Genomic DNA, 25,260 nt, shown 5'->3' with positions numbered 1-25,260 from the left:
ACTGGACAAGGATAGAGTGGCTTTGAGCTGGACTGGACAAGGATAAGAGTGGCTTTGAGCTGGACTGGACAAGGATGGAGTGGCTTTGAGCTGGACTGGACAAGGGTGGAGTGGCTTTGAGCTGGACTGGACAAGGGTAGAGTGGCTTTGAGCTCCACTTGACAAGGACGGAGTGGCTTTGAGCTGGACTGGAAAAGAATAAAGTGGATTTGAGCTGGACTGGACACGGGTAGAGTGGCTTTGAACTGGACAAGGATATAGTGGCTTTGAGCTGGACTGGAAAAGGAAAGAGTGGCTGTGTGCTAGACTGGACAAGGATGGAGTGCTTTTGTACTGGATAACAATAGGGTGGGTTTGAGCTGGACTGGACAAGGATAGAGTAGCTTTGAGCTGGACTGGACAAGGGTAGAGTTGCTTTGAGCTGGACTGGACAAGGGTAGAGTGGCTTTGAGCTGGACTGGACAAGGATAGTGTGGCTTTGAGCTGGACTGGACAAGGGTGGAGTGGCTTTGAGCTGGACTGGACAAGGGTGGAGTGGCTTTGAGCTGGACTGGACACGGATGGAGTGGCTTTGAGCTGGACTGGACAAGGATGTAGTGGCTTTGAACCGGACTGGACAAGGATGGAGTGGCTTTGAGCCAGACAGGACAAGGATAGAGTGACTTTGAGCTGGACTGGACAAGGATAGAGGGGCTTTGAGCTGGACTGGACAAGGATAGAGGGGCTTTGAGCTGGACTAAACAAGGGTAGAGTGGCTTTGAGGTGGACTGAGGTGGACTGGACAAGGATAGAGTGCCTTTGAGATGGACTGCACAACGATAGAGTGGCTTTGTACTAGACAACGATAGGGTGGGTTTGAGCTTTGCATGAGAAGAGGAGAATGCCTATATTGCCTTAACAAGGCTTCAGAAATGTGGAGTGACACGATTTTATGTCCCAAGAGGGTGTCTTTTCATTTCCTGCACATAGAGGAGAGTGACGCAATCAAAGTTCCTCTTTTGGGGTGGATCCATGGCCTTTCAGGGCATGCCCATTGATTACCTTCCATGCTGACTGAGCTGATTAGCTCAGAAGGCAGTGTTTGAAGTTAGCCTATCTGTAATGTTTAAGGGAAGAGCTAGATCACCGAAGTGGACTAGGCACTGCATGCACTGCAAGTGCCCGAGGGCTGTAATGTGGAATAGACTGATATAGAAGTGTGCCAAGTATTGCTGATGCACAAGTGTCCAGCGCACTCAAAGAAACAGGGAAAATATCCAAGAAGTGAAACAGAACAAAGAAAGGCAAGAGACCAAGGCGGCCCCCGATCCCATCATGCATTTATGTTAATCTGTTTCAACTGTGGTAAAACACGCCATAGGCAATTTCACCCTAAGCACATGCAGAGGCGGAGAGGAGTTGGCCTAACGGCTAGGGCGCTCGACCTCGGACCTGGAGGAACTGGGTTCGAGTCTCGGTAACGACGCCAAACTTCCTGTGATTCTGGGCAAATCACTTAATCTCCCCGTGCCTAACAAAAATGAATGTGTGTCCTAATGTAACGTAACTGGTGCTATGTAAAGCGCTCTGATACCCGATTCGGTTCGGGTCTAGTTCGCGCTAGTTAAAAAAAAAAACTCTGCCAAAAAAAAACCCTAAAAATGTGTAGTCAGGCCCTCAGGCGTGCCGTGAAAAGTGACAGACAATCTGTGTGAGGCATTCGCTAATGGTAGACAACATAACCGACCCAAAACAACACCAAATGCCAGCATGCAGTTATATGTGTGTATCGGGCTGTGGAGGAAAGACAAACAGGATGCCTCCAAGTGTGCCAAACAGCATACTACGCACTCTTGCCTACGAAGTATCACGAATAGCACTCGGCTCAGCATGCAAAAACGCTGTGTACAATGCAGGTTAAAGAAGTTAGGCAAACACGCACTCTAAGAATCACAGTACTGAAGTTAACATTGCATGAATGTGACCATGAACAGCAACTTGCAAGTAATAAACAATGCAGTATGCAGGGCTTTAAGTGTGCCGAGTCTCACCAGTGCTGAGCACCGGCAGTTTTTAGGTCTCTCATGCGCTGCATAGGATGGCCTTTAGCCGTCGCTCTGCTAATTTTCAAGCACACACTTGTGCTCGTGGCGGCATCAGCCTTGCGGGAGCGAGCAGTGGCGCGCCACAAGCACGAGTGCAGTGCTTGAAAATGAGCAGACTGCTCTCCCAAGCGCGCACCACTCGTGGGCTTACCTCCTGCTCCCCCATCTCTCTCTCACCCGCGCACCACTCGTACTTGTGTTCTTTTGAATGGGCCGTCGGCGCACTGGTGAAAGATCAGTGCTTCTTCAAGAGGTTTGAGTGCAACATATGTTTTATTTGCACGCTGTACTTTAAAGACATGTCTGGTGTTAATGCATGTCTGCATTATTCAGTCGTAGATAATGTCGGACTCTTTGCGTGTGTAAGAGGAGGATGTATGACATTACAACGCATGCTTTTACATCGCATGCCTTTACAACGCAAGTATTACAACGCAGTCCATTACAACGCATAGTGTTTTGGGGTGCTGGATAGTGAATAGTTTACCTCGTGACTCGCCTGCAGTGTTTGGTATCGTTGATTCGACCTAATTATAGCGCTCTGTGCAGTACTTATAGGCAGCGCTTTAAAATCACTGTACTGTTTATTTAAAGAACGCTCTGGAGCGCAGCTTGATTTAATTTGTAAGCGCTCTCACCGGGACACACTGAGTGAGCACGCTGTTAGTTCTGTGCATTCCACGTTAACAGGCTTTTGCATTGCGCCCACCCGGTTTCGATTCCTAACTACCCCACCATCTTTTTGTTGTGCTTTCCCCCTGGCCCGCCTCCCCGCTACCGCCTCCCAGCTGCTCCTCCCACGCTCCGCCCCCTCCACTCTCCATTTATGTCAGATGTCCACACGCGCAGCGTCCACGCGCTCCGGCCACGCCGAAGGTGCGCCAAAAGTAAGCCCGTCTGCGCCCGTCCGCGCCTGGACCGCACCCAGCGCCCGTCCCCCTGCTCTATGCCGCTCCCAACCCCCCAGAGTAAATTATGATGCCGCTACTCTCCTCGCCCTCAACCCCGGACGCACCCCACTTTGCTGCGCAGCAACCCCAGGACGTACCCACGGCCCATTCTCTTGCCTCTCCTGTAAGTTCAACTGCTTCAGGACCCTCACCAAACTCACTTCCTCCACACTCAGCTCCGAACCTAACGACTTGAAATGCATCCTACTGAACACCCGCTCGGTCCACAGACATGCAACCGAACTCTGGGACCTAATCGACACCGCGTCACCTGACATCGCTTTCCTCACTGAAACATGGATGAATGCATCCTCTGCCCCTGACATCGCCATAGCCATACCGGACTCTTACAAGATCATTCGGAAAGACCGCACCGATCAAACTGGAGGAGGCATCGCCATCGTCCATAGAAACACCATCAAAATTACAACCAGCTCTGACGACAATCTTGCATCCGCCGAACACCTCCACTTTCAGATCCACACCGACCCCAGGACCACACTTAGAGGAACCCTCATTTACAGACCCCCAGGCTCCCGATCTCAATTCAGCGACGTCATCACTGACTTCGTCACCCCGCACGCCCTCGCCTCAGAGAACTACATTCTTCTAGGAGACCTCAACTACCACCTTGACAACATTCTCGACAACAACACCACCACCCTTCTGGACAACATGGCCAATCTCGGACTCAAACAACTTGTTAACACCCCCACTCACACAGCCGGTCACACGCTCGACCCTATTTTCACCTCCAGCAAACACATCTCCTTCGACCACACCACAGCTCTCCACTGGACGGATCACAGCTGTGTTCACTTCAGCTACAAAACAACCCTGACCCACAACCGTCCACAACCCATTCCCCGAAGAAAATGGAACAAAATCACCACCGACCAACTCCTCACATCACTCAGCCTAAATACTCCCACCCCTGCAACGGACCCAGACCAAGCGGCCACCAACCTCAGGCAGTGGATTACCCACAGTGCAGACGAACTAGCACCCCTGAAAAAACACCAGCTGAAATCATCCAGCAAGAAGGCTCCCTGGTTCAATGATGACCTTAAAAAATCCAAGAAGACATGCCGCACCCTGGAGAAGAATTGGAGAAAAGAACCAACCTCAGACAACATGACCTCCCTCAAGACAGCCACCCGCAAACACCACCAACTGATTCGATCCGCCAAGAAATCAGCATTTAAGGACCGTCTCGACAACAATTCTCATAACAGCAAGGAACTCTTCAATATCGTCAAAGAATTCACCAACCCTCCCGCAGCATCCAACGACATCACCAACTCCCAAGACCTCTGCGATGCGTTATCCTCCTTCTTCTACAACAAAATTGCCGACATCCACAACAGCTTCAAGAATACTCCCAATGAACAACTCATCCCACCCCCTTCAGATCCCACCCTTCCAACTAACTACCTTAACTCTTGGAACCCAGTCACCATTGAAGACACCATTCGCCTCATGAACTCAATCCACTCTGGCTCACCTTCTGACCCCTGTCCCCACTACATCTTCAACAAAGCTGACTCCATCATCGCCCCCCATCTCCGCGACGTCATCAACTGCTCCTTCAACTCCGCCACCTTTCCAGAAATATGGAAACACGCCGAACTCAGCGCCCTTCTGAAAAAACCAACAGCAGACCCCTCAGAACTGAAAAACTACCGACCCATTTCCCTCCTCCCTTTCCCGGCCAAAGTCATCGAGAAAGCCGTCAATAGCCAACTCGCAGCCTTCCTTGAATCCAACAACTCCCTGGATCCCTCACAGAACGGCTTTCGAGCCAAACACAGCACCGAAACCGCCCTCATTGCGGCGACCGACGACATCCGAGCACTCCTGGACAACGGTGAAACAGTGGCCCTCATTCTACTCGACCTCTCCGCCGCCTTCGACACTGTCTGTCATAACACCCTCATACAACGCCTCAACAACATCGGCATTCAAGGTAAAGCCCTGGACTGGATCATCTCGTTCCTAGCCGGGAGAACCCAGAGAGTCCGACTCCCCCCTTTCTACTCCGAGCCCACCGAAGTCATCTGCGGCGTACCTCAAGGCTCCTCACTCAGTCCCACCCTCTTCAACGTCTACATGAGTCCCCTCACCTCCATCGCACGTCAACACAACCTCAACATCATCTCCTACGCCGACGACACCCAGCTAATCCTTTCCCTCACCAAAGACCCCAACACCGCCAAAAACAACCTTCACGAAGGTATGAAAGAAGTAGCCGAATGGATGAAACAGAGCCGCTTAAAACTCAACTCAGACAAAACGGAGGTGCTCATCCTAGGATCCTCCCCCTCAGCTTGGGACGACTCCTGGTGGCCTTCCGCTTTGGGATCAGCGCCCTCACCCACAGACCATGCACGTAACCTTGGCTTCATTCTAGACTCCTCTCTCTCAATGTCCAGACAAGTCAACGCCGTATCGTCCTCCTGCTTTAACGTCCTTCGCATTCTCAAAAAGATCTTCCGCTGGATCCCCCTCGAAACGAGAAAAACTGTCACCCATGCACTGGTCACGAGCCGATTGGACTATGGCAACACACTCTACGCCGGAATTACAACAAAATTGCAGAAAAAGCTCCAGCGCATCCAAAACGCATCAGCGAGACTCATATTAGACATCCCGCGCCAAGAGCACATCACCGGTCACTTAAAAAACCTCCACTGGCTTCCCGTCAACAAAAGAATTACTTTCCGCCTTCTTACCCACGCACACAAGGCCCTTTATAATCTAGGACCCGAATGCCTCAACACCCGACTGTCCTTCTACTATCCCACCCGCCAACTAAGATCATCCAATCAAGCCCTCGCTGCAGTCCCGCGCATCCGAAAAACCACCATGGGTGGCAGATCCTTCTCCTTCCTGGCTGCCAAGACCTGGAACTCACTCCCCACCCACCTCCGCCTTACTCAGAATCACACCTCCTTCAGAAAAGAACTGAAAACATGGATATTCGACAAACAATGAACCCCTCCCTCTAGCGCCTTGAGACCCTCTGGGTGAGTAGTGCGCTTTATAAATGCCTGAACTTGAACTTGAACTATTTACTATTCCAACTCCAGTCCCCGTGGACACTAGGGAAGGTTATTGGATAGTAAATTAACCTATTCCCTATCCTAGAGCGCCCCCCAGAGCAATGCGTTGTAATAGTTTGCATTGTAATGGTTGCGTTGTAAAGGCTCTGCGATGTAAAAGTTGCGTTGTAAAGGTTGTTTACCGCAAGAGGATGATTGCTGTCGCCTTTGATGTACTATGGTAATCCGAAGTATGACATATTACTGAATAAGCAACTCCAAAACGTACAAGCTTTATTCACAAACTAGGAGTGCTGGAAGCCCTCGTACTGGTTCCTTATCCCAACATATTGACTCTTGCTTTGTTTTAAGGGTCAGCGTGGTTAGGTGTCTTTGAGATTGGGTCAGCAAGCACTACAAAAAAAGAATCTCTTCCTCTTAGCGGCCAGTTGAAATTCTCTGAAGACTAGCTCATTCCACTTAACTAACTGCAATAGGAGTACCATACCTTAACATAGGTCACGGCACCCTGACATACTAACTTAAAATGTGTGTTAGGTAAAGAAACACAATGTAAAATAATTTGCCCTTTTTTGGGAGTTGCATTTTAAAGTAGTCCTCTTATATTGTGGCTTACGACTCCACCTACTGACCCAACAACTTTCCCTGTGCCACTTGCATGTATTTTTCTGAAGATTGTATCTTGTGAGGCAAGAGTACTTGTTTGGGGGGGAAAAAAGCTTTTGTTCAGTGTTGGTGGAAGCAGTGTTTGGTTTTCTCTCTGTTGCCTTCAGTAAGGTGTCTGGTGCTTTTGACTCATTAGAAGGACACCACTGGCACATATTTGCAGAGTCACAACACAAACCTTTAGGTAGGGTCAGAGGCTGTTTAGAGACAAGAAAAGGATAATATGCCCCTAATATGTAAACTTGACAAACAAAGAATATCCTATGGTCTATGAACTACTTATGAATCTGAGATATTACGCCTGAATAATGCCGCCGAAAAAAACTTCGGAAAAAATAAGCATTATTTTTTCGGATTCCCATCACTCACCCAAATGGGTGACATGCTTCATCATCTGGGTCTCCTCTGAAAGTCAACCTAGTGGCTTTTGGGGCTACTACTCCATCATAGTGGTGAAGGAGCCTGAGGATGTTTTTATCAGGGTACTAAATGCCAGAAGTGAGCAGTTAGGTAAGTGGGAAATAAATGCAGTGCAGTGGTGAAAAAGTGATATTAAAATTAGAACGCGGTGGACCCAAATTTTTATTCTTGTACACCCGAACCAAGGTTAAAAACAGTGCAATTAGAAAGTTTCAACAAATAGCTGTCTATATGGTATTTTAAATGGTCAACATGTTTCAGCACATCAACAGCAAAGATGGGCCTTGTGCATTCGTCAGGACCTATCAAAATTAATTCGCTACTGCAATAAGGTGCAAAAATTATAAGACAATTATCTAAAAACGAGATTGTCGGTAACCATACAACCTGATTGCTAATTGAGCAATGTATACACATTTCTCCTCAGTGATACTCAAGTCTCCTCGAGAAATCTGAAAAAATACAAACATAAAACGGCATTTTATCAGGAGGTAGGTTCTCATTTTCTATTTATAGTCAGTACAAGTGGCACAACGTTGCCACCTAGCACACTTCCTTTGAGGAACCAAGTTCATCATTCTTACCTCGAATATCTGAGGGAACTACCTCACCCCACCTGGCAACAGCTCAGGTAAACAGGAGGCACCGCTCTAAACGGGAGAAAAGCAGAGCAACATACCATATTAAATGATGCTCTGTCCTCCCCTTATGTCTTCTTTTCTCATCACAATATCATACACAACCTATAAATACCTGATCACATAAACACATAGCAGACAACTAGCATTCTACATCATGTGATGCACACATGTGGATTTTATCATACTCTTGGTTTAGCATAAAGAATCTATATTTTCCTTCATGTCTTCTCAATCATCATGTAAATGAGTTAACTCATTCTACTTGTGATAAGTATACCTAACTGGTGCAAGAGCACGACTGTATAGCAAATGTTCCTTATTCGCAAAATAGACATACCAGAAAGTGTATAAGGATATTCGCATCCTAATACTCCAATAGCTCAGATTCGGAATATTAACAAACATTCATAATGCACGTATCACCACATATAAAAAGCTCGCCTTGTTCTAACAGCGTTGCGGTGAAACTTATATTGATGTAACAAAGCAGTTAAGAAGCGCTAATCGTGTCATCGCGCTACCTGTTAAATGTATCAAAAGCAGCCATGCTGACGTCAATAACCTTTCTCTGGGGAAGCAAGGACTAAATCCAAGTATCTAGTGAGCGTTCGCCTTTCTCCATTACTCACCTAACCGTCGGTACCTCACCCCGGTCATCCGGGCTGTCTGGGAGGTACCGGGACTAGGTGGAAGCTAACTAATATGTTGTACGGACGCTCTCTCAGTTCCGGGTGCGCATCACGCCAACGTGCATGAGGACGTCATCCCGGTGCGTCTTTAGTGTAGGGAGTTGTCGTTTTTTAGGGAAAAAGGGTTGGAATGAGACTACAGTATTGGTTATGTCTCAATGTATATCTTGTTAATATCGGCACATCCATTCAAGAATACAGAGCATATCGCTCATACGTCACCACAGGACTCTGAAATGGCTATTAATATACAGTCACTATATTTATATCGGTACATGAACAAAGTATAGCTACAGTTAATGGTGAAATTTGTAAATATATTCATGTATCGAAAGAAATATGTCCCTCTCTAGCGTGAAGCCTGATTATAGAACCTTATGTACAGAACCTTATGTAGGACGTCCTTTCTGTTTGAATTATTGTAAATAACGAAATGCCAAGCACTAGTTTTTGCACAAGAAAGGAAAATGCAACTGGTGTATCGCTCAAAAAGGCTAATCAGGGCCAGATATGACGTAATCACAAAAGTGCCCTCTTGTGCGCCCTCACCTACACTCATATTGTTGAGTAATGTAAATAACTCACAAGGATGATAGCTCTCAGAGCTAGATTCAGACATTTTCCTGTTATGATCCATCTTGTGTTAGGACCAATTAGGTGATAACTAATAGACAGATTGCTTGTCTGTTTTGCGAATAAGGAACATTTGCGATACAGTCGTGCTCTTGCACCAGTTAGGTATACTTATCACAAGTAGAATGAGTTAACTCATTTACACGATGATTGACAAGACAGGGAGGAAACTATAGATCCTTTATGCTAAACCAAGAGTAAGATAAAATATATATGTGTGCATCACATGATGTAGAGTGCTAGTTGTCTGCTATGTGTTTATGTGATCAGGTATTTATAGGTTGTGTATGATATTGTGTTGAGAAAAGAAGACATAAGGGGAGGACAGAGCATCATTTAATATGATATGTTGCTCTGCTTTTCTCCCGTTTAGAGCGGTGCCTCCTGTTTACCTGAGCTGTTGCCAGGTGGGGTGAGGTAGTACCCTCAGATATTCGAGGTAAGAATGATGAACTTGGTTCCTCAAAGGAAGTGTGCTAGGTGGCAACGTTGTGCCACTTGTACTGACTATAAATAGAAAATGAGAACCTACCTCCTGATAAAATGCCGTTTTATGTTTGTATTTTTTCAGATTTCTCGAGGAGACTTGAGTATCACTGAGGAGAAATTTGTATACATTGCTCAATTAGCAATCAGGTTGTATGGTTACCGACAATCACGTTTTTAGATAATTGTCTTATAATTTTTGCACCTTATTTCAGTAGCGAATTAATTTTGATAGGTCCTGACGAATGCACAAGGCTCATCTTTGCTGTTGATGTGCTGAAACATGTTGACCATTTAAAATACCATATAGACAGCTATTTGTTGAAACTGTCTAATTGCACTGTTTTTAACCTTGGTTCGCGGTGTACAAGAATAAAAATTTGAGTCCACCGCGTTCTAATTTTTATATCACTTTTTCACCACTGCACTGCAATTATTTCCCACTTACCTAACTGCTTACTTCTGTCGTTTAGATAAACTACCCTGATAAAAACATCCTCGGGCTCCTTCACCACTATGATAGAGTAGTAGCCCCTACAGCCACTAGGTAGGCTTTCAGAGGAGACCCAGATGATGAAGCATGTCACCCATTTGGGTGAGTGATGGGAATCTGAAAAAATAATGCTTATTTTTTCAGAAGTTATTTTTGGCGACATTATTCAGGCGTAATATCTCAGATTCATTTTTTTTTTTAAAGAACTTTATTCGTGAATGTACATTTCCAGCGTAACATATATGTACCATAAACATGTCATACATCACGGTTTTCATTTTTCTCCCAACTTGTGCTTGAAGATCAGAGCTATAACCATTCGTGTGTGAGATTTAGTATCGCTCTAAGTACCAGTAGCCTCGGTGAACTTCAGAGATTGTCCCCCCCACCCCACTCCCTCCCCAACTGTCCCACCCCCACCCGTCCAACTTTGGTGCTTAAATCCTCCTGTCTACTCGGTCCGCGCTCCCCAGCACTGTTCTTTCTCTACCAGGATTTGCAATGAAACGATTCTCAACCAACCCCCACACATCACAGTGCCTTTCTCGTGCTAACATAAAGTTCAAGTTCAAGTTCAGCATTTGTATAGCGCACTACTCACCCAGAGGGTCTCAAGGCGCTTGAGGGAGGGAGGGAGGTGTTTTACTTATCGAATATCCACGTTTTTAGTTGCTTTCTGAAGGAGAGGTGGTTCTGTGTAAGGCGGAGGTGGGTGGGGAGAGAGTTCCAGGTCTTTGCCGCTAAGTAGGAGAAGGATCTTCCCCCCATGGTGGATCTTTGGATGCGCGGAATTGCGGCGAGGGCTTGATTGGATGATCGTAGTTGTCGGGGGGGGTGTAGAAGGATAGACGCGTGTTGAGGCATTCGGGTCCTAGGTCGTAGAGTGCTTTGTGTGCGTGGGTGAGGAGACGGAACGTTATTCTCTTGTTGACAGGGAGCCAATGGAGGTCTTTCAGGTGGCTGGAGATGTGAGCTTGCCGGGGATGTCCAATATGAGTCAAGCTGAGGCGTTTTGGATGCGTTGGAGTTTTTTCTGTAGTTTGGCTGTGGTTCCGGCGTAAAGGGTGTTTCCGTAGTCCAGTCGGCTTGTGACCAGTGCTTGGGTGACCGTCTTTCTTGTTTCGGTGGGGATCCAACGGAAGATTTTTTTGAGCATTCGTAGGATGTTAAAGCAGGATGATGAGACGGCGTTGACTTGTCTGGTCATCGAGAGGGAGGAGTCTAGGATGAAGCCCAGGTTACGTGTGTGGTCCGTAGGTATGGGTGCAGTTCCGAGGGCCGGTGGCCACCATGAGTTGTCCGAGTTTAGTTTTAAACGGCTGTTCTTCATCCACTCGGCTACTTCTTTCATTCCTTCGTGTAAGTTGGTTTTGGCGGTGTTTGGGTCTTTGGTTAGGGAGAGGATCAGCTGGGTGTCGTCTGCGTAGGAGATGATGTTGAGGTTGTGTTGGCGTGCGATGGGATCGAGGGGACTCATGTATACGTTGAAGAGGGTGGGACTGAGTGATGATCCTTGTGGTACTCCGCAGATGACTTCGGTGGCTTCTGATTTGAAAGGGGGGAGGCGGACTCTCTGGGTTCTTCCGGTGAGGAACGAGATGATCCAGTCCAATGCTTTTCCTTGTATTCCGACGTTGCTGAGGCGTTGTATGAGGGTGCTGTGACAGACTGTGTCGAAGGCTGCGGAGAGGTCAAGTAAGATGAGAGCAACTGTTTCTCCGTTGTCCAGTAGTGTTCGGATGTCGTCTGTTGCTGCGATGAGGGCGGTTTCGGTGCCTCAAGGCCACAGTTTGCTCAGGTGTCCTGAGACTGGGGCTGGTCAATACCCTCCAATGCTAGGAGCATAGTCTCCCAGTCCAGTGCCAACGGGATTTTCCGCCTCCCCCTCTTCCTCCTTTCTAAGGGCGGCCCCCTCTGCTCTGCCCCACTTCACTAGTTCCGCTCGCCATGCCTCCACCCCAGGCGCTCTCAGGGATTTCCATTGCATTGTGATTTTCCTAATCGCTATGAGTAGGGCCAAGTCTACAAATTTCAGTTTGGGCATCAACGTCTTGGGTCGAGGCCTGGCTCCAATCAGGCAATACAGTGCACTGTCCTTTACCTGAATCTGTGTTACCTCGCGTAACGTCTGGCACACCTCACGCCAATACCCTCGCAATCTCGGGCATGACCATAGCATATGGAGGAAGTCCGCCTCCTCCGTGCTGCATCGCGGGCACTGGTGGGAGGCACTGGGGAACATCTTGTGTAATCTCTTCGGAGTGAGGTATGCCCTATGGAGGATCATGGCCTGAATGTATTTAAATTTCGCGTTTCTGGAGACCCTCTTCGGGTGTTCCAGGGCCCACCCGCCAGGTCGTGTCCGTGAAGTCCTCCCCAGTGTCTCGGGACCAGAGCTCTCTTAGGGTGTCCAGGGATATTGCGGCCTGGGCCCTGATTCCGGTATACAGCCACCGTACCAAATGTCCACCGGTCTCCATGTAGTGCATTAGATGTACTAGTTCATGTTGTTTTGGGCGGGTGCGTTGAGGCGCCCAGGTCATCTTAATGTAGTGAGAGATCGTGGCGTGTAGTAGATAGTGTCTGTCCGAGATCCCGGTCACCTGCACGAAAGTGCGTTGGTCTAGCAGTATGTCGTCACCGAAGAAGCTGCCCACCTCTTCGATTCCATTTGCTGTCCAGTCCCTAAGGGCATGTCTAGTGAGTCTTCACTGTGGTGTAGGGATACCGAGCAGTGGCACGTTGTCTGCGTATGGTAATGTGGTGGACGTATAAGCCAAAGCCTTCTTCCAGCATAGGAGGGCAACGCGTAACAGTGGGTGGCACTTTCGCGGAATTTTACTTTTGGGTAGCAGTAGGGCATGTAATTTCCCTCGGTCTAGGCGGCCCACCGTCCATCCTATCTCCTGAAGGTTTCTCCCCGCCAGCCAATAAGACAGCCATTGAAGTTGGCTTGCATAAAAGTAAACTTGGAAGTCAGGAGCTCCCAGTCCTCCCTGTGAGGTACTGAGTTGTAATTTCCGTAGGCTAACCCGCCGTCTGCCCGGCCCCCAGATCAGGGTAATCAATAGGGATTTCAGGGACTCAAAGATATGGCGCGGTACGCATATGGGCAGGTTCACAAAATAGTATAGCAGGCGTGGTAACATGACCATCTTTGCTATCGCAACACGGCCTATGACCGACAACGGGAGCGAGGTCCAAAATCCGACACTACCCCGGAGACCGTTAATAGCCCTAGAAATATTGCCCTCTAGTTGGTCCTCCGGCTTCCGGTATACGTATATACCCAGGTATTTAAAGCTAGTGTGGGCTACCAGGAGTATATAGTTGCCAAATGGCAGAGAGGGCGGGCGAGGTCCCTCATGGAAGTAAAACCCCGTTGATTTGTCAGAGTTGATAGCCAGTCCCGAAGCTGTTTCAAAGCGGCGGAAGACGTCACATAGTGTTGTGTGGTTAGCCTCCAGATCTCGGAGGTACAGCAGCATATCGTCTACGTATATTGAAAGAAGATGGTCCGATCCCGCCACCATTATCCCCCTCTCCTCTGCGTGTTGGCGTAGGGCTATGGCTAGTGGTTCCAATGCCAACACGAATAACAGTGGGGACAGGGGGCAACCCTGTCTGGTGCCCCGGTAAACTGGGTACTAATCTGACATGTGGCGTCCAGTGCTCGCCCTAATATCTCAGATTCATAAGTAGTTCATAGACCATAGGATATTCTTTGTTTGTCAAGTTTACATATTTGCAGAGCCCTGAAGACGGCGCTGGCGCTACTTCACAAGTAAGCACTATTTTGATTAGGAAGCTGTTGTACCCAGCGGGCGAGTCTGATAATGGATACATTGTGCGGCGCAGGGAGTGCCTGCATCTCCAGACCGCAGGGTACTGTGAATCCCCTGCTGTGCTGAAGCCGTTTAGTTGGTACATGCTTTTTTTCACAACTTTATTTTTTATTATATGCATGTTTTTGTGCGAATGCATTAAATCATTGCAGTTTAATTAAGCCAAAATGATGCTTCCTCTACCCACCAATAAGGTTGCAACGTCGTACTCCATTAACTAAAAAAATCCGGTAGCAAATTGATTTACATCTAATAGTGAAGTGTTGTTGCTTTAGAACACAGGCACGACATGCTGAGCCCAGATACCTTTGATATGATGAGGAAAACCTTAAACAAGCAGTCTAAATGTTTAGCAGCAACTTTTGGAAGTGGAATATTACTTGTTGAAAGCGTCGTTTGTGGTTTCAAGAGTTGACTTTCTTTTGGAATTGTCTTTTCCTTAATCCGTAGAAGTGTGCTTGATTGTTTTTTGTTTTTTTTCTTAATTTAATGCACATGAGCGTTCGTAAATTTGATGAATATGGAAAGGCTTTGGTAGTCTGCCGTATCTAGTTATAGGTATACTGCAGATGGTTACCACCTCCCAAAACACCTCACAAATAAAGTAACCAACAAAAACATGTTTAATGGGTCTTTGGAAACGTAATTTAAGGCCTGCATCAGAAATAGCCGAAGAAACACAGGCTTCCTCATTCACATTGGTGCATATCTGCCAAAAGCATCCACACCATTCAACCATCAATCGCCAGGTGCATTCCATTGCTGCATCATGATTTTGACATGGCTGCTTAACCACCCCATTGGGGTGTGGGCTCTCATGAAATGGTTCTTTAGTGGAGTCGAGATACAAATGAATCATGCAGTTTTTATTTTGCGTATCAGAGGTACTAGCAACTTGAATGCACTCTCTCCTATAAATTCTGCAACTCGCTGCATAATTTTCTCTCTTTTATGTCTTTGCTACACTTCCCATCCTGTTACAGCTTATTACGTTATTTAGTTTAACCAATGGATACACATGTTTATTTAAGGTTTAATATGAGTTATTGACGTTAAAATACATTCACAAAGCGGGATACGTTTCCAATCGCAGAATGTCCCAAATATCCTTAAAATTGGAATTGCAAGCTATTTGCCTCCGAGCTATGGTGTTTGTCATCAGAAAATCTCCTCCCTTTTCCCACAAGAACAGTTCAAACATGAATTACAAAGTATCCTAGTTTGCCAATGTTTTCCACATCGTTATGGCTCTGCCATATTTGCCACATTATAAATCATCTGCTGCATAATCTGACGATTTCAACTAATAAATTGTTTATAGCTCAAATGGATCAAAAGTTACTAAAAAATGTGACTTGTGCTGCTGTGAAGTGGAGAGTCCTCTGCAAAGGTTGACTGGTCGCCTTTCTCACTGCTGCAGTTGTATGTTCCACTGGTACTAATAAGGAAAAATCTTTGCAGAGACTGTTAGCATGTGTAAAAATTTCAAAATAATAAAGTATCAGAAAATGTACAGCACCACTAATACCAATGTAGGGTGTCAGAACACTTTACATCACACACATTACACAGAGACAATTAATCACGTGTGTAATTCACTGTATAGGAAATGTTACATAAGACAAAAGACTACAAGGTGCAGGAGTCACATGACCACCATACTAGTAAGCAGCATAGTTTAATAGTGATTGGTCTGGAGAAATACAAACTCAGAATTTTAAACGCAATACCATGGTTCTCTTTAATAATCAGAATTGGTTTCTACCCAAATGAATCCTTTTTTGCAGCATTAGGATAATCAAAGACTGGGGAAAAACCATAACGCTCTAAATTATACCTTGCAGTTTGCCTACAGCTCTTTCGTGACAGTTAATAATAGCTCACTGCTCTGTTAGGATTTTAACTTATTAACTGCAAGTAACAATAGGGTCTCTCTAACAAAAGCAGTAACCCACTTACCTATTTATATTATGTGCACTTTGTGATCTGCATGGTACATGCTCTTAGCAGGAGGCGCATTAACCCTCTGCACTTCCTTTCCATGAGTCAAAACGTCCACTAGACAAAACACCATCTCTCTCTACTAAGAACTTTAATCACTGGAGTTATCATGACATTTTTATTGTTGCTGAAAATTGTTGGAGGCCAGGAAGGAGGCAGCAAGTGCTTTTAAAACCGTATTATACTTGCAATCACAACACCCCCACCTGGAGTTGCGCCAGCCACGGTCCGGGCAGGTAACAGTGGTGGGGCCGTGTAAGGGGGGATTTTGAGGGACGATACAGAGGGAAAATGTATTATTAATTTAATTTTCCCTCAGCATAGTCCCTTGAAATCTCCCCTTACCCTGTCCCTCTGCCTCACTACTGTTACCTGCACGGACCGCAGCTGGTCAGCGCCTGGTGCGGTCGCACTGCACTAGAGCCACCCTGCTCAAGGGTCCTGTGGCCTCAGTGACAGAGTCACTGTCACTCTGTGGTGTGCTGCTTCATACGCCTGCTTGCTAGACTGAAAGTGAACTTCAGAATGAATTGTGGTGGACAGGCCTTCAAGGTTAACCCACACTTGCCACTGCTAGGGTCCACCTTCTGGTGCTAAGACACCAGGTTTTTTTAGATCTTGCTGGGCCTTCTAAGGTCTAGCATGGGAATGTGCTCCCTCAGAGGTAGTGGTCTGGTGGACTAGTCATAAAGGCTGAACCTGGTTCCCCAGTTACAAATTCAGCAGCTCTGACCATAGTGCCACATCCTCTCCCCAATGAACACCATATTGCCCCACTGAGAGAAACCTGCCCTCACTGACCTGCTATAAACACCTGGATGTGACTCATTTCAAATTATGCACTAGACAAGAGCAATATGCTGCCTAAAAAAAAATTAACAACATCCTAGAAAAAGCAAGGACTCATAGGGAATGCAAGATTAAGTAAGGCATGTAAAATGTAAGCAGGATCAACATGGTTACCTTTTTCTTTTTATACTCATTATTCAGAAATTAGTGAGTGCTTTTGCCTGAAAAGTTAAGGCCATGACTACAGGACCCAGAAGGGACCTGTTCCAATGCCTATTGCTTATATCCTTACAAAACATAAGCAGTATGGTGTAAATAGACCACATCGCTGAACACAGAGCCGCCGTACACATTTTGTTTACCAATTCACCAATGAAGCAGGTATTTCAGTACCTCCAGTTTCCCACCCAGGGAAAGCAATGTTGTTCAAAGAGACGAGAAATCAAAAGTAGCACTTCACTGGCAAACACTGTAAAGTGGTGCTAATGTGTTTAGGTGTGAATAAGTCAATCTGACCACCTTGCAACCACTCTGTCTTGCTTTAGTTAGTTATTTTTCATATTTTGAATGTTTTTTTCTCTGCACCACGAAATTGCCCTTAGAAATAAAAAAATGTCAGAAATAGTTCTCCAGCAAAAGTGTTTTAGGTCTCTCAGACCTGCATTGCAGCGCACATGCGCTGCTCGCTCTGCGAGGCTTATTGTAATCGGGTAGATTTCAGAAAGGGACTTGAAGCCCCGCATTCCTATTGGCTGGCGTCATCGTTTATGCTAAACGCTGGCTTCCCATTGAAAACGAGGCTTCTTTGTTACCACCCTGTCTCCTTGTGAGCTCGCCCATCCGGACTGAATCGTTTCCTTGCGGCCTGACATGGTCTCCTTTAATTACTGGGTAATGCACTTTTTAAATTATTTGCGTAATGGCTACAGCTTGTTTCAATCGACTTTGGCAAGGGGGATGTGTGTTTATTTTTGCATCGTGCTTTCACCTAAAGTGAAAGCGTGATGCAAATATAAACAAGCTGCTGGTTTTGTGTAATGGCGAGAACTTGTTAAAATTTAAAGTAGTAGAGCTAACAAGCCAACACTTTCCAGCCATGTGCTCTATCATATGAATAAGATATTTCCGCACATTGTAAAGAATATTCTTTGAACAAAACCAGGTCATGGTAAAATATATGAAAATAAGCTGGCTATATTGCTGCAAGCAGCATTAGTGGTCAGGTCACAGTATGTTACAGTTTACGCCAAAGTTGTTTCAGAGTCCGTGAGCGCACTTCTGTGTTTCTACAGGAACGGCGCGGCCTCAAATCGGTCCTGTCTGATTCGCTTCTGCTAATGGCAGGCAGATATGCTAATTGAATAAAGTCTATCGAATTAGCAGCTCTTGGAAAATCCATGGTTTGAGAGCATGCACACTTTTTTCTAATTTCAGAAAGCATTGCACTCTTCAAGTGAAAGAAAATGTCTGCACAAATCCTAGAATATACACAGCACGAATTACATGCGCAAAGAAAGTGTGCCAGAGAGGAGGGGCACGCAAACATGGCCTCCAAGCAACAAAACACTCTGCGACATTAGGCCGCCAGAATGACTCCACCTCAGATAATTATGGCACTCAGGCTATCCTCGTGGGCACTCACGCCCTTTGAGACTCATTGATTACGGATCTGATGCAATGTAGCCAGGGCTTCTGAGTTTTTGTGCCGCTAGGCCGAGGATAATAAAATGTGCCATAAAGGGCTCGTATTGTTAGTTACATGACTCCTCTGGGAAGGCGAGCGCGGAGATGCATGCAGTGAGCGCACTTCGTTGTACTGCCAGTGGCGGCGTAATTATAGAGTTTAGGCCTCACTAAGATTGCATTTAGAAAACCCAGGCTTGATGCATGGTTCTTCCCACTGCAAGCAATGTGGCATTAACTAAATGTGCCTTTCCCCTGGATCTGGGAACAATATTTGATGTTTGTATGCCTAAGAGAACAATATCCCAACTGGTATTATTTCTGGACAAGTAAACAGGATATCCATCCAGTATTATCCATCAAAGAACAAGGAAACTCATTTTGATTTTCATATGTGCCTAAGGCATCAGTTTATCAGCATTTATAAGCAAAGTTAGGGCAATTGTAGTTACAGTTGATATCAGCACTGTAATTAATAAATAACAAGTGTCAGCCCAAAGATGTACAAGGTGCACAAGTGCAAGAAGTGGGTGACACTACGGCGACACAAGTGACAGTGAAAACAGCGTGGACGGCGCGAAGTGTATGGTGATAGAATTATATACAGTGATTAAAAACAAACAAAGTGGTTTATCAAACAGTTCAATTTTGTTTTACAGTTTTTTCAATTTTTCAAAACCACTAAGTACAGGGCGCCTAATGTCTTGCTAGAAAGTCGACGGCGTTTCGATCCATATGATTAAGGATCATCATCAGGACTGAGGGGCTGTCAGCAGTGCTGTAAGGGGAGATGGAGAAGGGGGGGGGGGAAGTATCATCCAAGTGCTGGGGAGCTGTAAGGGAAGGGAAGGACACGTCAAGGGAGCGCGCTGTATGAACGACGTATCTGGGAGTGACGACAAGAGAAGGAGGGGACTTACCAAAGTAAGAGGTCAAGGATGTCCAGAGCCGTTTGGTCCGATCGGGGTAGAGTAGATCACGGGGTGGAAAAAAGGATCTGGGCACGATAGTTTCCCAGCTTTGAGACGTCCCTCAAGACTTCTCCAACCGCCTGAACCCCAGCTTTGCTTCCAAATTAGTTTTTCATTGGTAAGCAACTTTTCTTCTCTCCTTCATTAATCGGTTACTTTCACATCCAGATCTCTTTAGTAATTACCTTTCCCCCCACTCACCCCCCCTTCTCCATCTCCCCTTACAGCACTGCTTACAGCCCCTCAGTCCTGATGATGATCCTTAATCATAGGGATCGAAACATCGTCGACTTTCCAGCAAGACATTAGGCGCCCTGTACTTAGTGGTTTTGAAAAATTGAAAAAACTGTAAAACACAATTGAACTGTTTGGCAAACCACTTTGTTTTTAATCACAGTATATAATTCTATCACCATACACTTTGCGCCGTCCACGCTGTTTTCACTGTCACTTGTGTCGCCGTAGTGTCACCCACTTCTTGCACTCGTGCACCTTGTACGTCTTTGGGCTGTCACTTGTTATTTATTAATTACAGTGCTGATATCAACTGTAACTACAATTGCCCTAACTTTGCTTATAAATGCTGATAAAATGATGCCTTAGGCACATATGAAAATCAAAATGAGTTTCCTTGTTCTTTGATGGATAATACTGTATGGATATCCTGTTTACTTGTCCAGAAATAATACCAGTTGGGATATTGTTTTCTGTATATATCTCTCAACCCCAATCCCAACAAGGTTGAAGGGTTTATACTCCTGTCTTTTGTACAAAAAAAAAATGTATGCCTAAGAGGGCACCCCCAGTTGCTGGCACACTAGGCTGCGCACAACAACACTACAATCTCCCAGAAGAACCTGGCTCGAGACCTGAGTAGATTTCTAATGCACTTCATGGATGGGAGAGCATGTGGCCTAACGGCTAGGGTGGTCGACCTCTGAGCTGGTGAAACTGGGTTCGAGGCTCGGCAGGGACGCTTAACATTCCGTGATTCTGGGCAAATTACTTAATCTCCCCGTGCCTAACAAACATTAATGTGTTCCGTAACTGGTCACTAATAATGGCTGCCATGCGATTCTTTTGCAATTTCCTAACACTGTCGCATTATTCCAGAGAAATCAAGCGGGTTAGGCAAGCAGTTTCCAATATTACTTCTATAAATGTCGAAACATCATTTTTAATGTTATCTACTTGCACTGTTTATGTAGTCAAGGAAAAGGTTTGATATTGTCAGCATTCTGCATTTTGGCTCGGCTCTGAAGCCTGTTAACAAAGCTCACACGAGCCGTCGATATTTAGCAGGGATTGTGTCTCCGCCTGTGTTGGATACTAAAACATGTTTCCTGCAGCAAAATCTTTACCGCACAGGCATCAGAGTCCCATCAGCCTATCCGATGAAGTCAGTGAATTATTTCAGTTGGATAATGCACCTCATCCATCTGGAGAGTGTTACCCCCTTCTCGCAACTGGTTAAGGCCAAGGTAATCATCTGACTTAAATATGGCTCTACCCATCTCATGGCTTCCAGAAAGAAGATGTGCCCTCCCTATGAGCTGTCCTTCTTGCTGCTGCCAGATTTCTGACCAATTCTAAACAAGCATTTGCAATGCAGTAGGTCTCGCATTTACGCAACTTTGAGCTATTGGCATTGCAAATAACAATGCTTTTGTATTTTTTTGTTTTTTAAAACATAAATAAAAGGCATTGTCATTTACAATGCCAATAGCTTAAATTCGCGTAAATGCGAGACCTATTGCATTGCAAATGCTTGTTCTTTTTTGGATCCATTTCATAAGGGAGAAAATAACCGAAAGGAGGAAATAGAAGGTAATATCTGTTTCAGTCTCTGTTTTCACTAAATGAGGAGGAGGGAGACAGAAAGAGAGGGAAGAGTGGGAACAAATGGGGGGGGGAGGGGGCAGCTGCCAGCGGCAGGAGAACTGGACACTGTCCTTATCTTCTCTGGGTGCAAAGGAAAAGACTGAGTCCTTTTCCTTCTTTGCCCGTTCCGCCCGTCCCCAAAAGCCGAGCCCTTAATTATCGGCCTTGGGATTAATGCCTTCTGGGAGGCATGTTTAAAATAAGAAAAAAGTTTAACGGACTCTTTGAAATGTAAGAAGATGGGGCACGCCGTGCCCTGACGATCCCGGCCACTTCGACCACTGGGTGTTGTGCACTTCCCAACACGTCTTCGGTATATCCCTGTTAAGTAAATCAATATTGGAATTCTGTGAGATTGTGTGTGCTGGCCTCAGTGTCTGATTTAATTCTTTTCACACAGAGAAATTGTGAGAATAGCAAGTGGCGGAGGATGAAAACTGCTGTACAAGAGCAGGTTGTGGCGGTCTGTTGGCTTCTTAAAGATCTTAGTTGAGAGGACCAAAAGGTGTAAGCTCGCGCTGGACATCCAAAAAAGTAACATTTCTCTTGTGAATGACGTGTGAACTGAATCCTGGGTTTCTTCACATTGAGATCTAATATTTGTTGTTCCAGCATAATCCTCTTGCCATGCCAAATGACGAAAATATCATCTATGTATCTTAGATGCGTGATGAGGTGTGTATGCCAAACATCAGAATTGTAGATGAAACTATCTTCACATTTTGACATGAAGATGTTGGATTAACTAGGAGCCCCGGAGAAGCGCATAGATGTGCTGCTCTTCTCTAGTTAAAATCTGTCCTTCCATTCAAAATAGCTATAAAACAAACAGCAATGGAGCACTTCTAACAGGAAACCTCAAACCTTTTCCTAGTTCATCAGTGTCCATTCCACTGCCTCAAGGCCTTTGTGATGTGGTAAGATGCATATAGTGAAGCAACATCTATTTTGCATAGCCACTATTGCTCCGAGTCACCATATTCCCACTTTCAGAATTGACAATCATCATAGAGATATTTATGCTTTGTACTCTGGGAGAAAAGTCATAGATACTCTTTTGTTTTTGCCTTGATTATTCTGTCCAAGTAGATGGTCTTACTGTGTGCGTTATTGGTGTTGGGGTGGGTGGGTCTCTGCAAAATAAGTTTGCTCTGTAACCTCCACCCATACTTTTGCTGTTTGATTCCTTTGGATTTTGATGAAGAACCCTACTCTGTATACATTTGGGTCCGATATATTTCCTTTCTGTTTCATCTAAAAGAATAATTTTGTCCAAAATCCTTAGTGGCAGCCAGGGCAACCAGCCGTTATGCCTTTGTCCCATACATGTAGGATTTCATACACTTTAGCTTGCTTGTATTTGCCTGTGGTCGTTTGCCATTGACAGTGAGAAGCACTTCCAAACAACCCAGGACTTAACAGTAAGCATTCACTGGTAATACTGCTATAAACTGCAGTATAGTCAACACACAACCAGATGCTGACTTCAGTGCAAGCTGACCTCAGGGCTGATGCACTCTGAATCAACTCTCTGCTCCTGTATATTTTTCTTTTGCTCTTGTTCCTAGTCAGCCACCAGGACCTTGAATTAGCCAGGCTAAACAACTATTTGTTTTAAAATCCAGCAGAGTGCTAGGAGCTCACAGTACCTGCAGCACTTTACACAGACTGAGCTCAAAGGTATAATGCGTTATGACGATTGAGCTCTACCTCTTTAGGGGCATCTTGTCAATGACCTGGACAAGCTCCAGATTTGTAATGATACTTAAACATTTCTGGGCAAATGATTGTATCCATACATGTCCTAATTGCTGGATCACCTTGTTTGTCCCTGGAATGGATTTAACTCTCAGAAAGGGAGGATCTTCTACAAGATGGCTGCTTTATCCTAATACTATCACTAAATAAAGGATTTCTTAGTTTACCTCCTAAGTATGGTATGCCTAAGAGATGTTACGTTCATTTCTAGCAAATAATCCTAAGCTAAAGACCATTATATGGCAAGATGAATTCTAAGAAAACATGTTTTTACCCTTTTCTAACCTCTATTACCATAGTTAAGCATGCAGGTAGGGATTCACTGAAAACACTGAATGTTTATTAAGATTCCAAAACCCAAAATATTTATAACATTGTGAAAGTTGGTAATCAGCAGCCTCTGCCCAGAGGTAGGTGGGATGTAGATTGTAGAAGACTAAGAAAGAAGTCAGTTTGCCACTTCATGTACTCTCAGAAAAACCCATGTGCAATAAAGTCTTGTAAGCAAACCCCTCAGAAAGCGTGGTCTAGTGGACATGTTCCAGAAACCTAAAAAAGTGCTCTTGCATGTACAAAAATGAAATTGAAAAAAAGTCAACATTTTCTTGAGTAAACTATGTAAAAAAGATGCTGCCAGTTTTCGGAGTTGTATTGACTAGTAAAGGCCACTGCCCTGATAATCATGTCTTTTGTCTTCCTTCCCCAGCTACAAAGGAGTTGGTGGTTTCTGCTGGAGCCAGCGTTCAAGTGACTCTCCCAAATAATGCTGTTCAGTTAAACGCATTTGTTGTCCCAGATCCCCCTAATGGTAAGTAGTTGTGACGCACACTGGCTGCTAATAGATAAACTTGGAGCATGCACTGAAATATTTATTTTTGATGTTGCTGATAGGATTCCATTTCAATGTGTTTTCTTTAGGTGGGGCAACTGGGAGCTAAGCTAGTTATTACAAATGTATCTGGAGGCATTGGTGTTTGAACAGGAGGGGAGGACTAGGAAGGCCTCTTAGATGACTCTCACCTAAAAGGATTTCTAAAGGACTGTGCATGAACTTGTCAGCCCTGGTCTTCCAAACCTTCCTTCTATGGAGGGTGTCGGTTCAGGTTCTGGGAGGCTTGCATCTTAGAGCAGAGCTTCGTAGGTTTTTAAGGCCTTTCCCAGGGTTTAGTCAGTAATGTTGTATCCCATGGTCATGAATCTGTCATTTAAAAGATTTAGATATTCCTTTTTTATACATGTACACTTTTCTTCTCCTCTTTATGAATCTCTGTTTCTCACCTAGCCTGGTTACTTGTATTTCTGCCCAACATCTGGCTAAGTAATGCATTGGGTATCTTATTTTTGGTTAGCTTGTATAGCTGAAGCGTATGGTATAGGAGGGCACCATTTTATATAGTAATCCAGAACATTTGATTCTTACGTTACAAAACAGGAGTTTCGGGAAAACCAAAAGTGGTAGGGAAATAACTTTTATACTCAATATAGGACTTGCTGAGCAAAATCTGCAACCTAAACAGTAGCAATCATTGCACGCAAATTCTAAATGAGGATTGTGCAGTGCTTACAAGTGAGTGTAGGGATTGGAGTTTTGAAGTACTTACTTCAACTAGAGACCTTGTTGAGACTAAAACTGCACACTACAGTAACACTACATGACGTTTCACTTACCAGTGATGCAATTATCTGGAGTGAAAGAAGGAGACTTGAATTAGTACTGAGACTTCATTTCATCAAACGGTATGATCTTGGGAAAGTCACTTTATATATGTGGGTGTGTCACTACATGAATTGAGATGCCCATCTACCCCATTTGCTTCAGCTTGAAAAACAGGTTTTTCTGTTCCTATACTTCGCAGAAGATTTAGAATTCAGGCACTAAAAATAAGTTTACTGAAAAAGAACTCTGTCCCTGTAAAATAATTTTGGAGTCCAACATGTGCGAAAGTCTCCTCCTTACATGCACTCCACCTTCTTATCCATCTGTACATGAATCACCGTAGCCATTAATATTTTTTGCATGATACTTTTTTTAACGTGCTCCCACTGTATCCCTATCTTGGACGTCGTATTTTTGATTTCTTTCTTTATTTTGTTTTGATCTTCAGATAATATCCTCTTTCTGCCCTACATGCAATTTAGCCTGGGCCTCAATCTTGCAATAGATACTTCTCTAAGACTTACCTTCATAAGAATTGCATCCTATGTCTG

General features: G+C 45.1%; 1 protein-coding gene across 4 annotated transcripts in view; it reads left to right on the top strand.

Annotated features, from left to right (window-relative positions):
* KIAA0319L (KIAA0319 like) overlaps positions 1 to 25,260 on the top strand; it is a 907,721-nt gene that overhangs the window by 437,671 nt on the left and 444,790 nt on the right. For all 4 annotated transcript variants that reach the window (XM_078681143.1, XM_078681142.1, XM_078681144.1 and 1 more), the window contains one exon: positions 23,759 to 23,860. In XM_078681143.1, the coding sequence (XP_078537269.1) occupies positions 23,759 to 23,860 (102 nt within the window). The remainder of the gene's footprint in view (positions 1 to 23,758; positions 23,861 to 25,260) is intronic.

The sequence above is a fragment of the Lissotriton helveticus genome, chromosome 3_1 (genome assembly GCF_964261635.1).
Source record: "Lissotriton helveticus chromosome 3_1, aLisHel1.1, whole genome shotgun sequence".
Classification (NCBI taxonomy): domain Eukaryota; kingdom Metazoa; phylum Chordata; class Amphibia; order Caudata; family Salamandridae; genus Lissotriton; species Lissotriton helveticus.
This window is presented reverse-complemented; position numbering and strand designations above follow the sequence as displayed.